The 15,927-nt window shown below is 51.3% G+C and overlaps 1 protein-coding gene across 4 annotated transcripts in view; it reads right to left on the reverse strand.

The window, feature by feature from the left end:
* PLEKHM3 (pleckstrin homology domain containing M3) overlaps window positions 1–15,927 on the reverse strand; it is a 278,205-nt gene that overhangs the window by 36,335 nt on the left and 225,943 nt on the right. For 3 of the 4 annotated variants that reach the window (XM_062190525.1, XM_062190542.1, XM_062190534.1), the window contains exon 9: window positions 12,108–12,199. The exons of the other annotated variant lie outside the window; for it this stretch is intronic. In XM_062190525.1, the coding sequence (XP_062046509.1) occupies window positions 12,152–12,199 (48 nt within the window). In that variant the 3' untranslated portion in view covers window positions 12,108–12,151. The remainder of the gene's footprint in view (window positions 1–12,107; window positions 12,200–15,927) is intronic. 4 annotated transcript variants of the gene reach the window in all.

A 15,927-nucleotide genomic window follows, 5' to 3' on the forward strand; every position in this document is an offset into this window, starting at 1 on the left:
TTGCACACAACTCTTCTGAAATAGTTCACTGGACTCAAATATTGACTGCCAAAGTACACTTTTAGTGGACGGCCATTTCAGAGCCTCTGTAAGTGTTGGCAAGGGTAATTAGGATGAGCGAGTGTTTCCTAGAGGGGAAGAAAGAAGAGAAAGAACCCGTCAAAGGGAGAGGGTGCTGCATACCTGATTCTAAATGCAACCAGCAGATCCTTAAAAACATCTCCCACTCACAGTGGCAGCAATGATTCCCTCATTTTCATCTTAACTTCTGCGAGTCGTTAATCTGCTAACATCTCCTGCTTGCTCCGGGGCTGGGAAAGCCGGAGGCCATAGTGGTGGTGGTGGGGGAGGAGCACTGAAGGTGAGGAGAAGGAACATTTTGCTTGGAGGACTGAAATTAATCTACCATTTTGATTATAATTTAAAATAGGATTTGGATGGGGCTAGCACTGTGGCATGGCAGGTAAAGCCACACCTGCAGTGCTAGCATCCCATGTGGGTGCCAGTTTGTGTCCCGGATGCTCTATTTCTGATCCAGCTCTCTGCTATGGCCTGGGAAAGCAGTAGAAGATGACCCAAGTCCTTGGGCCCCTGCATCCATGTGGGAGACTCGGAAAGAAGCTCCTGGCTCCTGGCTTTGGATCGCCAGCTCTGGCTGTTTCGGCCATTTGGGGAATGAACCAGCAGATGGAAGACCTCTTTCTCTCTCTCTGGCTCTGCCTCCCTGTAATTCTGCCTTTCAAATAAAATATTTTTTAAAAGTAGCATATGGAATTATAATTCAGATCCTATAGGAGTTTTCTTCTTTCTACCACTTTGTGGCCACTTAAAATGCTAAGAGGATGGGGGTGGGACTCCCTCTTCTGTGATCTGCAGCTGGGCTGTCTAGATCTGATGTGATCGCTACTGGCCCAGCTGCTCTCACAGAGAAATTGTCCCAGCTGATTGACTGTTACCTGTGTCCATTATACCAGCCCTCACACAATGACACCTTGAAAACAGAATCTTCTCTCTGCTTCACTCAGTCTCAGCATCCGACGGCCCTCCACGGGTGTCACGCCCAGTACCAGGGTCCTGGCCACACAGGACCTGTGAGGAGCCATAACTTTAACAAGCATGCTTCCAGAACTCTGGAGGAACTGTAGACCAGTGTAATCACCCTTGGTAACCGTAACGGAGTATTCCATGTCTGAGGGCGGGGCCCTGGTGCTGCATCTGTGTTTGTGGAAGCACGCTCTGTGATGCTGCACAAGGAGGAGTTGCCTAGCACCCCTTTCTCAGGCAGTCCCGTTGTTAAGTGACATAGGAAATAAAGTTAACCACTCAGGCCGTCAGTTGCATTGGTTACACTGCATGTGTCCAGTGGCACCATGCTGGACGGCACAGCCACAGGGCATTTTCATCATCCTGGGATGTTCCACTGGATGAGGTTACCCTAAAGCAAACCACATGGGGCCAGCATTGTGGTGCAGGGGGTTGAGCTGCTGCCTTTGATGTGGGCTCTGTTCATAATCCAATTCCCTGCTAATGCACCTGGGAACTCAGTGGTAGATGGCCCAAGTGCCTGGGTCCCTGCCACTCACATGGGAAACCCAGATGGGAGTTCCAGGGTCCTGGGCTTCAGCCTGGTCCAGCCCTGGCCTTTCCAGACATTTGGGGAGTGAGCCAGTGGATGGAAGATCTCTCTCTCTCTGTCTCTGTAACTCTTTAAAATAAATAAGTAAATGTCAAAAATAAATAAACCACACTGCATAGCAGCAGCTACTTACCTGGCCCCAGGCAATGGTGAGCCATACCATGGCCCCAGGGTGTGAGGCTGGAGTCAAGATACAGTCACAATAAATCTATAAAGATGATACAGGTGTATGGTCATTGATGTATCAGTTTAGTGACACTTTACCTAAACAGAGGCAGGCAGAGTTACAGACAAAGAGAGGGAGAGACAGAGAGAGAGAGAGAGAGAGAGAGAGAGAGAGAGGTCTTCCTCCCGCTGGTTCACTCCCCAAATGGCCACAATGGCAGGAGCTGGGCTGATCTGAAGCTAGTGGCCAGGAGCTTTTTCTGAGTTTTCCACATAGGTGCAGGGGCCCAAGCACTTGGGTCATTTTCCACTGCTTTTCCAGGCCATTAGCAGGGAGTTGGATTGGGAATGGAGCAGCCGGTTATGGAACCAGCACCCATATGGAATGCCAGCACCACAGGCAGAGGCCTAACCAGCTATACCACAGCGCCAGCCCTGACACTTACTTCTTACACATAGCACTGGGTTCAGTATCACTCCCAGAAGCATCAGAAACCCTGGTACTGTCCAAAACCTAACTTCCGTGCCCTTGGAGTTCGTAACCTCTAGGCTGAGGCAGGAAATACATAATGACATGCTGTGAGAGGCTGGAAGGTGGACACTTGCCAAAGGGAAATAAACCATTTGGAGGAGAGAGTAAGCAAAGTTTTGAAGGGTGACTAGAAGTTTGCAAATAAACAAGGACAGAGGAGAAGCTTCCAAACGGAGGGAACCACAAAACCCTCTGGCTGACTCGAACAGATCAGCTGTTAGAGCAACATGGAGTGGGAGGAGAGTGGCAGAACCGGTCCTCGCACTTGCCGGGGGGTGTTGGTCCGTTTTGTCTTGCTGTAACAGACTATCACAGACTAGGCCAATTATAGAGAGGAAATTCATTCCTCACAGTTCTGGTCACTGGGAAGTCGACACCAAGGCGCCAGCGCCTGGTGAGGGCCTCTTGCTGCTTCATCGGCTGTGGCCGGCAGAAGGGCCAAGAGAGCAAGAGATGGAACCTACTTTTTGTTTTTCTTATTTTAAAAATATTATTATTAACAAATGTATTTTCTTTAATTTGCAAGACACAGAGAAACAGACAGATGGACAGATGGAGAGAGAACCCCTGCCTGCTGGTTTACGTTCCAAATGCCTGCACACAGGAGCCTGGAATGCAGGATGAGTCTCTGATGTGTGCAGGGCACTTGGCTATTTGAGAAATCATCTTCCAGAGAGTGCATGAGCAGAGAGAAGAGTAGAGGGGCTGCCACTGTAGTGCCACTGGTTGAGCTGCACATTGGGACACTCACCCACCCTTATCAGGATTGAGTCTCGCCTCTGCCTCTGTTTCCAATCTAGCTTCCTGCTAAAGTATCTTGGGAAGCTCAAGTGCTTGATTCCCTGCCACCCACTTTGGAGATCTGGATGGAGTTCCTGGCTTCTCACTTTGGCCTGGCCCATCCCTGGCTGTTATAAGCATTTAGGGGATGAACCAGTGGGTGGAAGCTGGCTCTCCTCTCTTTCTCTCTCTGTCACTCTTTCAAATAAATACTTAAAAAAAAAAAAAATTCGCTGGCGCTGCGGCTCAATAAACTAATCCTCCGCCTGTGGTGCCAGTACACCGGGTTCTATTCCCGGTCGGGGCGCCAGATTCTGTCCCGGTTGCTCTTCTTCCAGTCCAGCTCTCTGCTGTGGCCCGGGAGTGCAGTGGAGGATGGCCCAAGTCCTTGGACCCTGCACCCGCATGGGAGACCAAGGGAAGCACCTGGCTCCTGGCTTCGGATCAGCGCGGTGCGCCGGCTGCAGCAGCCATTGGGGGGTGAACCAACGGAAAAGGAAAACCTTTCTCTCTGTCTCTCTCTCTCTCACTGTCCACTCTGCCTGTAAAAAAAAAAAAAAAAAAAAAAAAAGCAAAAAACAAAAAACACTTTCACAATCTTCAGATGGTGACAGGCAAGGCTAGCGCTGTGGCATAGCAGGTTAATGCCCTGGCCTGAAACGCTGGTATCCCATATGGGTGCCAGTTCTAGTCCCGGCTGCTCCTCTTCTGATCCAGCTCTCTGCTGTGGCCTGGGATAGCAGTAGAGGATGGCCCAAGTCCTTGGGCCCCTGCACCCACATGGGAGACCTGGAGGAGGCTCGAGGCTCCTGGCTTCAGATTGGCGTAGTTCCAGCTGTTGCAACCAATTGGGGAGTGAACCATTGGAGGGAAGGCGCTTCTCTCTCTCTCTCTCTCTCTCTCTCTCTGCCTTTCCTCTCTCTGTGTAAATACGACTTTCAAATAAATAAATAAATAAATAAATATTAAAAAAAAGATGGTGACAGGTGAGCCTTAAATCTAGCAGATGCACAATTCCTATGCCTAGGCAGGAAGTTAGGTGAGCTGGAACTCTTGTATCCTTGCACAACAATGCTGTCTCTTTAGCTGGACAACTTCCCAGGATGCACCTGTCACATCTGCTTCTGGAAACATGGCACATAGCTAAGACCCCACCCCATGTGCACATCCTATTGGGGCACTACCCCCTTCCTTATAAAAAGAGGCGGAACAGGGAAGAGCTCTCCTTCTGCCACGGACCTCACTTAGGGGCGCTGCTCCTGTTTTCTCTCCACCATGGAATGCACTTGGACCTGCTGCTCTCGTTTTCTGCTGTTTCCACCGTGCACTGGTTTGGATGGACCGTGCACTGGTTTGGATGGACCGCTCCCCGAGCTACCATTTTTTTTCCTCTTTCTATAGTTCATGGGCAATTCTTTGGCCCATTCAGGTTGGGTATTTGTCAGTATGGGGCACCCCACACTCATGTGTGAATGTACGTCTATTTCCTCACTGCCAAACAAACTCTGTTCCTATCTGTGCAGGACTCTAGTCTTCACTTCGTGTTTCTCTCTCTGTGGGAGAGGAGAACCTGGATCAAAAATTATCATGTTCACTGCCCACATCAAAACCATCCTGCTGGTTTAGGGCCGGCGCCGTGGCTCAATAGGCTAATCCTCCGCCTTGCGGCGCCGGCACACCAGGTTCTAATCCCTGTCAGGGCGCCGGATTCTGTCCCGGTTGCCCCTCTTCCAGGCCAGCTCTCTGCTGTGGCCAGGGAGTGTAGTGGAGGATGGCCCAAAGTGCTTGGGTCCTGCACCCCATGGGAGACCAGGATAAGCACCTGGCTCCTGGCTTCAGATCAGCGCGGTGCATCGGTCGCAGCAGCCATTGCGGGGTGAACCAACGACAAAGGAAGACCTTTCTCTCTGTCTCTCTCTCTCTCTCACTGTCCACTCTGCCTGTCAAAAACAAAAACAAAAAAACCATCCTGGTGGCAGGAGACGAAGTCAAGAAGAAGGGTAGGGGGGCCGGCAATGTGGCGTAGCGGGTAAAGCCGCCACCTGAAATGCCGGCATCCCATATGGGTGCCGGTTCGCATCCAGGCTGCTCCACTTCCTATCCAGCTCTCTGCTGTGCCCTGGGAAAGCAGTGGAAGATGGCCCACGTCCTTGGGCCCCTACACCCCATGAGAGACCGGAAGAAGCTCCTGGCTACTGGCTTCGGATCAGCACAGCTCCAGCTGTTGCGGCCAACTGGGGAGTGAACCAGTGGTTGGAAGACCTCTCTCTCTCTGCCTCTCCTTCTCCCTCTGTGTAACTCTGACTTTCAAATAAAGAAGAAAGGTAGAACCATGTCATCCAGGGGTTTTCAGGTCATGCCTTGGAGCTTGGAAAGTGTCCTGCATGTGATTTTTTTAAGCTGGGGTGAGGCAAGATCAGGCCTGCATTTTACAAAGGCCACATTGAGGTCAGCAGGAAGACTGATAGAGGTGATTAAAATGGCCTGGAGAAGGAACCAGGACCAGAGTGGTGTGAGTAGGAAGGAGAAGAGCAGGCTCTGAAAGGTAGGTAGGAGGTGCACCCAGCAGTGGGCCAGGTTCTGGGAGTGCTCTGTGCGGCCAGGGCTGCCTTCCAGTGGGAGCTCTTGGGATCTCAACCCAACCGAGAACAAAAGGCAGAGGGTGGAAGGAAAGTGGGAGGAGCTGCGATTGCACCTGCCCCCTGCCCCTGGCCAAGAACCCTTTCAGGAATCCTCTACTGTGTTTTCCACTGAGGTCAGTGCTTTTTCTTTTTCTAAAAAAATTTAAAAAATTTTTTAAATTTTTTATTTTTGACAGGCAGAGTGGACAGTGAAAGAGAAAGAGACAGAGAGAAAGGTCTTCCTTTTTACTGTTGGTTCACCCTCCAATGGCCGCTGCGGCCGGCGCATTACGCCGGCACACCGCGCTGATCCAAAGCCAGGAGCCAGGTGCCAGGTGCCTCTCCTGGTCTCCCATGTGGGTGCAGGGCCCAAGCACCTGGGCCATCCTCCACTGCCTTCCTGGGCCACAGCAGAGAGCTGGCCTGGGAGAGGAGCAACCGGGACAGAATGCGGCGCCCCGACCGGGACTAGAACCCAGTGTGCCGGCGCCGCAAGGCGGAGGATTAGCCTATTGAGCCGCGGCGCCGGCCCCAGTGATTTTTTTAATCCAAATCTTAGGGGGCCAAATAAATGCCCTTCCCACTGTACTGTAAAAATACAACATTGGGAGCCGGTTTTGTGGTGCAGTGGGTTGAGCTGTGACATCCTGTATCGGAGTGCCCGCTCCTGTGCCAGCTGCTTGGTTTCAATCCAGGTCCCTGCTAATACACTGGGAAAGCAGTAGATGATGGCCCAAGTTCTTGGCTCCCTGCCACCCATGTGGGAGACACAGATGGAGCTCAGCCATGTGGGGAGTGAACTGGTAGATGGAACATCTCTTTCTCTCCCTCTTTCTCTGTCACTCTGCCATTCGAATAAATAAATCTTTTTTTTAAATACAGAGTTTAGAGGAAGCCTAATCATCATTATTTCAACAACCCCTCCCTCAGACTTGCATTTCTCATCTGACTATCTGTGACGTTTTTATGGACCAGCATGGGAGGGGTTCACTTTTCATTTCCTGGCTGAATCAGGACAGGTGTTTTATTTAGGGTGGGGCAGGTAGTGGTGAGGGAGCCGGTGTGTGACAGGGCATGCACCAGTTCAATGCCACATCACAGTGTGGAGGGACTACGGAAACAACAGACACCACCCAGGCACCTCCAGGAGGTAAGGGAGGCCCCAGCCGTGGCCTCAGTACCCGCTCCTCCCTACAGAGGGGCTGTCTCCTTTCCTTCCCGTGACAAGGTCCCAAGGTGAGCAAGAGGACCCGCTCTGACACAGGCACACACCGGCCCTTGCCACCTGCTGGGGGACATGGATTCGGACTCCGGTCTTCACTTTCCCAACACACCAAGTCTCCTTCCCGGGCAGGAACGTGCCTGGAGCAGACAGGAAGAGGCGCTCGTCCTGAACAAATCCCGATTGTCTTGCTTCTCACACAGGGGTTCATTCAAACCTGGTGAGGTGCATGTCTCCCTGAGCTTGTTTGTAAACAAATAAATATATTACCAGTCGGGGTCTGACCCCGAGAGAGGGAAGGGGGGGTAGAGTCCGTGTGTTCGAGGGGAGCTGCAGAGTGCAGCAGGAGTAAACCGGCTGTGCTGGTCCCAAAAATGTAAAAAACAAAAACACCTCCACGTGAATACCTTTGTTTGGTGATAAATCTGAGTTGACGAGGCGGCTCTGGCTTTCCCAGGACTTGGAAGGTGCGGTGGTGGGGCAGGGCAGGCAGCAGAAGGAGCCGTGAGGTGACTCGGGCCTCCAGCGTCCGGGCGGCTCGGTGGCCCCACAGCCCCCGGCCCTGGGCGCGCCGGGCCGGAGCGGCGAGGAGCGGCGGCAGCGCACCTGGACGCGCCGAGGCCCGGCCCCGCGGGGAGAGAGGGCGCCGCGGCTCGCACCCAGGAACAGCTCTGCAGCCCCTGGGCACCGGAGGAAAGGCCTGGGCCCCTGGGGGCACCTTCCAGGCTGCGAAAAGCGCTGGGCTGCTCGAAAGGTACTTGAAACAAACAAAACCGTGACTCGCAAACTCACCCATTTGTCACATTCTTACAGAGAAACATCCTCCGTAATTAGCCACAAGCCTTGCAGAATAAAACCCGATTTACCTGTCCAGTGGAGAGGCGGCGGGGTGGGGTGGGGGCACGCTTGGAGGCCCTCCCTTCGCATCCCCTACCTTTCTCCTCCCACCCCCTTTATCGGTGAAGTCGGGGGTGGGGGGGTGGGGGAGTTGGAAAAAGCCTCTAAAGACACGCAGCGTTCCAAGCACGACCAGGCCACTAATTACTGTTAAGCTCGGGCCCTTTTTGTGCTCGGAGCGGGACTGCAGTGTGCAGCGGCCACTTGGGTCTTTTCATGGGTTCGGCCAACTCCTGAATAGCAGCCCCCCCCCCTTTCTTCTCCTTCATCTCCATCTTTACCTTTTTTTCCCCCTGTGTGTGTGTGTGCCCCCCCCTCTTTTTTTTTTTTTCTTTGCTTTTCTGATAGCATTTTTCTTCTGGCGTTGTGTTTTAAGTCTCTAAATGAAACTTGACTGCCCCCACGGCCGGTTGGAGAAGCACAAAGGCCTCCCATTCCGCTGGCTACAGTAACGCCATTGTGTGTCCTAACAATGCACTAATTGGCGGTGATAATGGTGGGGCTGGGGAGGAAGGAGGGGGCTGTGCTTTTCCAATCAGGGAGCCGCAGAAATAAAAGGAGGGGTGGGGAGGAGGAGGACAGGGGGCCCAGGTTCCATGGGGGGGTAGGCCCAGAGAGGGGGCACAGGACTTTGGTTTGTGTGGGGCTTTCTAAAGTAATAATAAACATAGAGACAAGAATTACTTTGGGGGGGGGGGGACCAGAAAGACTTGGCTGCAGTCAGCTTCAGAGCCCAGGGTGTGGGTAAGGGGGGGGGGGTGCTCACTCCTCCGGGACAACTCTGTGGGAAGGGAAACAGTGGAACTGCCATCTGTATCCCGTGTTCCTGGGTTCTCCCTGGGAAGGTGGGAGAATCCGGTAGGAAACCCACGCACCGGATGCTGGAAAGCCGGGATGTTGAGCTTGCTGGATGGCGAAGCCCTCATGGGAGCCAGAGAGGGAGAAGGCAAAGCTCTTTCTTTTGGGGACTCATATTCTCAGGAAGTCAGGGGATTCGGAAGGCTATTCTGACCTTGGAAATGATCCACAAGAGGAGTCGGGCAGCATGGTGGACAAGGACACAATGGTAGCCAAATAATGGCACTGGGCTGAGATTGCCCGGGAAGCCCCCTAAGGTCACCTGCACCCTGCGGGAGCCTACTCTGAGTCACTTGGGCCCCGGCTTCACCCCTCCTTTGCAGGGGAAGACACCTGCCCAGACCAGCGTCAGGGGTGCCTTCGGGCCAGGGAGGGTGGACCGCATCCTCCCCTCCGCACACTGAGAAGGCAGCCCTTGACCTCTCTAGCCCCCTTCGTGTGTGCCAGGCCCAGTGCTGAGCGCCTCGTGCACATGACTTCACTTGAGTCTCACAACAGCCCGTGGGGAAGAGGAGAACGTGAGAACTGTGGCCCCTTCAGCGCACCAGCCCCGCCAGGGTGGAGGAGCCAGCGATCTGAGCACCACCTGCGTGGGTCCCTGCTGCTGCCCCCCCCCCCCCAGCCCACTCTGTGCTCACCGACAGCGGGAGGCCTCTTCGCACTAACTGAGCACTTGGCACACAGGGGGGTCTCCAGGGAGGTGTACCCACTAGCAGTGGTGTTCAGCTGGCCTCAGAATCCCGTGGTGGGGGCGTGGTTGGGGGAGGGGGAGGGTGTTGCTGAAACACATGCCTGTCTCCCCCACTCACCCGCTGTCTGACATCGCGCAGGTCCAGGGCAGCCCCGGGAACACGCATTTCTAACGCATTCTCAGCTGCTGCTGGCCTGAGGACGGACACTCTGGCTGCAGTGCGATGTTCGTTTCGCAGCAGGGAATTCCTTTCCTTCCATGATCCCTGCCTTTCTGTAGCCTGAGATCAAGAGTTTTATTAAGGGGAAATTAAAATTGAAAAGTTTTGACCATAATGATAGATAATTTTAGGCTCTCACTTGCTTTAAATAACAATCGTAATCAAACAGTCATCTACATCTGATTGGGGGAAAAGGATCAGTTGTGCGCCCAGCTCACCATACTGCAAGCAATGACATTTTCTAGAAAATATGAGGGAATTCAAAAAGTTCATGAAAAATGGAATTAAAAGATGGTTTATTTTGATGCAAAAATTTTGTGAAAGGCTTGTATAGTTTTTTTTGTAATATGTATTTCCTACATTCTTTTGAAGACTTTTTTGGATTTCAACTTTTTTTTTTTTTGCACCAAGCAAGCTTAGCTTTTAATTTTTTTAAACTTTTTTTTTTTTTTTTTTTGACAGGTAGAGTTAGACAGTGAGAGAGAGAGACAGAGAGAAAGGTCTTCCTTCCGTTGGTTCACCTCCCAAATGGCTGCTATGGCCGGCGTGCAGCGACGATCAGAAGCCAGGAGCCAGGTGCTTCTCCTGGTCTCCCTTGCGGGTGCAGGACCCAAGGGCTTGGGCCATCTTCCACCGCCTTCCCAGGCCACAGCAGAGAGCTGGACTGGAAGAGGAGCAACTGGGACAGAATCCAGCGCCCCGACCGGGACTAGAACCTGGGGTGCCGGCGCCGTAGGCAGAGGATTAGCCAAGTGAGCCGCGGCACTGGCCAACAGGCTTAGCTTTTAATTCCATATTCCCCCGAACTTGTGTAGTACCTGCCTATCTGGATCGATTCCTTGATTTGGGAAAATCTTTTCAGGGATTTCTTCACTTTCACAGATTTTTGTGCCTCTTATCACATCCCTCCTTTACACAGTTTTGTCACGGCCTGGGGTCCCAAGAAGCCCCTAAGGTGTTATCAGCACTGAGAAGATGTGTTTCTGCGGGGACCATAGCACAGCAGAAGCGGCAAAGTACAGGCCGTGCCCAGTGACAGATGGCTGTGGGGACAGGGGGACTCTCTACCTGGTGACTCAAGCTGCTGGTAACATCCACTCCCCGGGTCCTTTCACCAAGGTGAGAGACACTGTGCAGGTTGAGTTGGGTGCCGGCCAGATGGCTGATTGTACCATTTGCCACAGGCAGTGTGTGTTTGGGGATCGGTGGGGCCGCCCTTGGCCACGGTGGTGTGATCAGGTACCTAGAGGGAAAGCCAATCTGGTTCTCTCAGTGTGGCCTGCTGGTCCAGTCATTGCTGCATCAGCTGCAGGAAGTGCTGAAGAGCCTCTGCCCAGCTGAGGTTCCCTGCCAGCCCTGGGACTGCCCTCTGGGCCGAGGTCAGCAATGGAGCCCTGGCAGGGTCCCTGTTGTCACCTGTCCATGCTGTGGGGTGTGCTGTTTGTGTAGGAGAGGAAGAGCTTGCGAATGCGCAGTAACAGGGCAGCTGTAGGGAGAAATTTATGGAGAAATCCATTGGGTCAGAAACCAGCTCTGGCTAACTTCAACAGAGAAGCCATTTGTTGTATTGTCATAGAATCTAAAGACTTAAAAAGATCAGCTCTTTAGGAGAACAGAATTCAGGGCTCTTTCTTTTCTTTCTTTTTTTAAAGATTTTATTTATTTATTTATTTATTTGAGAGGTAGAGTTATAGCCAAAGAGAGGGAGAGGCAGAGAGAAAAATCTTCCATCTGCTGGTTCATTCCCCAAATGGCTGCTATTGCCAGAGCTGAGCCGATCGGAAGCCAGGAGCCAGGAGCTTCTTCCGGGTCTCCCACGCAGGTGCAGGGGCCCATGCACTTGGGCCATCTTCCACTACTCTCCCAGGCTATAAGCAGAGAGCTGCATTGGAAGAGGAGCAGCCAGGACACAAACCAGCGCCCACATGGGATGCCGGCACCACAGGGGGAGGCTTAGCCTACTATGCCACAGTGCTGGCCCCTATGGTTCCTTCTGAGGAGCAGGAACTAACGGACAACGTTTTCAGAGGTGGCAATCCGCTGTGTGTGCTTAGGCTCCTGCAAAATCCAATTCCTGTTGGCCAGGGGTGTGCATTTGGTACTGTGGTTAAGACACCATGTGGGAATATCTGGGTATGAGTCCTGGCTCTGCCTCCCATTCCAGCTTCCTGCTAATGTGTACCCTGGGAGATAGCAGGTGACAGTTCTAGTAACTGGGATCCTATGACCTACATGGGAGACCTGGGTTAAGTTCTAGCTTCCTGGTGTTTGGGGAGTGAACCAGTGGATAGGAAGTCTCTCTCTTTCCCTCCTCCTCTCCTCTCTCTCTCTTTCTGCCACTTAAATAAATAAATAAAAAATTCTTGCTGCCAAGATTGTGAAAGAAAGGGACTTTGACTGATAAGCCAATAGGACTACCCGGGATAGGGGTGGGGAAAGTGGGGCCCCTTTGCCTTCCAGCAGGGTTAGGGATGCCAAGAGGTACCTGCTCAACATCAAGGCTTCAGGAAAGGTCCTCATGTTCTTATTTTAATTTTGTGAAAGACTTGCTGTCCCAACAAGGCAAGAAGAGACAATCTGAAACAATTAAATAAATATCTCAGTGTTAGGAACTGAGATAACACCAAGGAATTACTGTTGATTTTGTTAGGTGTGGAATTGCACCATGACTACATAAAAAACAATTTAAACGTCTTTTTTAGATGTCTACTGAGGCATGTGGCAATAAAAGGTCATTGTTTCCAGGGCTTACTTTGCCATATTTCTTCAAAATGTTAAAGAATAATGAGAGGCTGGCACTGTGCTGCAGCAGGTTAAGGCACTGCCTGTAACGCTGGCATCCCATATGAGTGCTGGTTCTTGGCTGCTCCACTTCCAATCCAGCTCCCTGCTAACAGCCTGGAAAAGCAGCTGGTGATGCCCAAGTGCTTGGGTCCCTGCTGCCCTTGTAGGAGACCTGAATGGAGTTCCAGGCTCCTGGATTCAGTCTGGCTTATCTTTGGCTGTTGTGGCCATTTGGGGAGTGAACAGGTGGATGGAAAATATCTCTCCTCCCCCACTCTGTAACTCTGCCTTCCAAATAAATAAAATAAATCTTTAAAAAAATGAAAAAATAAGAGTAGGCAAAACAAATGAGGACAAGACCCAAAATAATTCTTAGTTTTCAAAATCCTCATTGAAAACGCTCTCTTATGGATGGCAAATTGTGACCTGACTATTAGGTGAGCAGGGGGCTGGCTCAGCACCTTTCCAACCACGTGCTGACGTACGTTCACTGCAAGCACTGGCACTTGGCATAGTTTGTCAGCCGATGCCTAGCCTCTGATTTCTCCCTGGGAGCTTGTCATGGAGTTGAATGTGTGTTAGCAGGAGCCATTTCTGGGGACATCTGCAGTCAGGCATCTACTTGGGGTGCCATGGCTGCCAGCAGTTGCTTCTTGGGTTGCCTCCCTCATGGGCAGCAATGAAAAAGCCATCGACCCAGTTTAGAATTAAAATTCACTCCCTGCCTGTGCAATTGGAATTTATTTCCTTTGCAAAAGGCTTGAATCTCAGAGCAAAATGCCTCTAGCCGGGTCTGGGCGTGTGTGTGATGATCCTAATGGAGAAAAACTCCAGTGTATTTTTTTCCTAAGAGCGTGTATGTACTTTGTGGTGTGCTCAGAGCCTGACATTATTAAGAGTGTGTTACCACAATGCAGTGTGGAATCTAAGGCAATTTGGATGTCCTTGGGCCCAGAATTAATATGTGCTTTGTATAGTCTTGTAATTTAGGAGGCAATTTTCCATAACACAGTGAGAGATGTTCCTTTATACATTTGAGATAATTTAGCTCAATGTTCATTTGGAAAAATTACTGTGCTAATAGCAGCTCTTCAGCCTGAGAACAACAGACCATATTGGGAGAGGCTGGACAAAAGCTGGAGGAATTTCCCGCGGCCCCACAGCTGCCTGAGCTTGTGTGGCAGGATCTGAAATTGTGTATGAACTTTGTGGACTCTAGCTGATTTGCTTAAAACCAACAGCTCTTTATGGAGCAGTAGGAAATAGAGGTGGAGGAGTAATGAATTTTCCTATTGTCCAGGTAAGCTGGGGAGTCAGTGCACATAAATCAGCATTTCTGTATCTCAGCTATGGGAACAATTTGTCCTTCCTGCTAGATTTCTCTGCCTCAGCTAGGAGAGAATAGAGGCAAATGAGGGAGAGTGAACTTCATCTTTCTCTTGGGTGTGTGCTGCCCTGGGCTTCCTGGGTACTGTGTACTAGGGCCTTAGTTATCCTGGGGGAGGAGTCCTCTTATAAAAATCATGTTAAATACTTTTTCCCAATCAGGAGCACAGCTTCTAATGATGTTGCCTTGGAGCCAGTCCCAGGGAAGACCCCCAGGGACCCCCGTTCTTGCTTGAGTTAGAATAAAGCCATGGCGGCTATAGATGCTCCCCATGTGTTCAGCAGTATAGGCATGGAGGTCACCTCTTTGTTAAGGGATCCTGACCTCTTTGGCAAAGTGCTCCATCCACGAGGAATACTTGAAAGAATCCCTGTCTTTTTAAGTTCCCATTCACCTGTGACTTGTAGACATCATCATCTCAACAGGTGTCTGGATCTGGGATGAGTGGTTCTTCTGCAGAACCAAGGTGAATCTGGACACGGCTCAAGATTTCCTGAATTTTCTAAGCCATTTTGGGCAAGAAGCACCTTGGGATTTTCATTTTCAACACTGCCATCCAGAGTGATGGCGTTTATGTTCACTGGGCCTGATTAGGGAGCAGCCACTCCTCACTAGAGGACCAACCGCAGAATAACCGGAAGTGAAAACAACAAAGGAGAGTTCCAGGCTCGCTTTGTAGGCCAGCTTAGTCACCTGCAGCCATGCTCGGGACACTTCCAGACCAGGCTCTGGCCAGGGTACGTACTGGGCAAATAGAAACCAGCCACACCCTGGAAGAAAATGAAGTGGGTGTAAAGGTGAGATTTTATGAAGATGATTGCTCTGTGTGAGCAAGTTCCAAAGTTCCGTTGTGTCTTTGAGGAGGAAGGCCTGCATTCCCTCCACAGCCTTTCTGTGTCGTTCCACTGTTGGCCACCAAAATGTTGATGTCAGGGTCACTTGCTTGGTTTACACCAGTGGTTCTTAAACTTTCACAGTGCATCAGGATCAGCCTGAGAGCATCTAAAAAATACAGATCGCCAGGCCTCATTCAGGAAGATTCTGCCTCCAGGGTCTATGATGAGGCTCTCATTTTCGTGTGGGGACTATCGCAGCATCTTGAGCCATCATCAAAGAGCAGAACAGGGGAAACATCCTTCCCTGAGGACGGCAGGAGCTGACAAAACGGAGTCTCTTTCCACCCCCCTGACAGTGTCTGTATGGGCCTATTTGATGTACCTGAACTTTGGCGTGATCTGGCTCCTCTGGTTTGCTCCACTAGGGACAAGTGAACCTGTCCTATGAATCAGGTGAACCTGGGCTCTGCCCACAGTGTGTATCTAGCTTGACCAGTGAAACATTAACCTGTCTCTTTTTATCACGGATCATGGTGGGTGTCGTGTGAGGATGAAGTCCAATGACTCCTTGGACAGAGAGGGCGTGAGCCGGGACCAAGTTCCTGAGGGTGAGGTAGGAGAGGTGGGGGTGCATTTGTCTAGGTGTGTCAGGTAGGAAGGCCCAGGCTGTGCCTTTGGTAAATGTTTCACCAGCTGTGCCTTTTCTCATTTCTTTTCAATGTCTGTCTTGGGGAAAGTGCATTTCCATGGTGCTTTTCAAAGGGTCCATTTGGACAGCTGTGTGCCCCGTGGCCCATTGGTGGAAGGGTGACCGGCCCAGGCGGGAGGCAGTGCAGAGATTTCCAATCACTTCCTAACTCCCAGAGGGTGGCATCTTAATCACCAGTATCTATTCTTTGCTTCTCACTCTTTATCCCTTCACTGCTCCCAAAATAGCCTGCAGGAAGCACCAGAGCCCTTGTCTAGAGCTGCCTGCCAGGCACAGCCCCTCTGGTTTGCAGAGCCAGAAGCGGTGGATGGGGCCAGGGCAAGACGGCCTGAGGAAGGGCTTTCCTTAGGAAGGCTTGCAAGCGTGAGCGCTGGAAGTCACCACGCTCGGATGCAGCCTGCAAGGCCCAGACCAGGACACCTGCACCTTTTTCCAAGTTGTATTTTTCAAGAGCATAGGGAGGGCTGATGCAAATAATGTAGATTGATGAGTTGAGAAAAACCAAGTCTATCTGTAAAATTAAGCTATATTTAAAAACCTGGTAGCTGACTTTCAACACAATAAATCTTGTCTGTGAAACATCCAGACA

Source organism: Lepus europaeus, chromosome 1 (assembly GCF_033115175.1).
Source record: "Lepus europaeus isolate LE1 chromosome 1, mLepTim1.pri, whole genome shotgun sequence".
NCBI classification, from domain to species: Eukaryota; Metazoa; Chordata; class Mammalia; order Lagomorpha; family Leporidae; genus Lepus; species Lepus europaeus.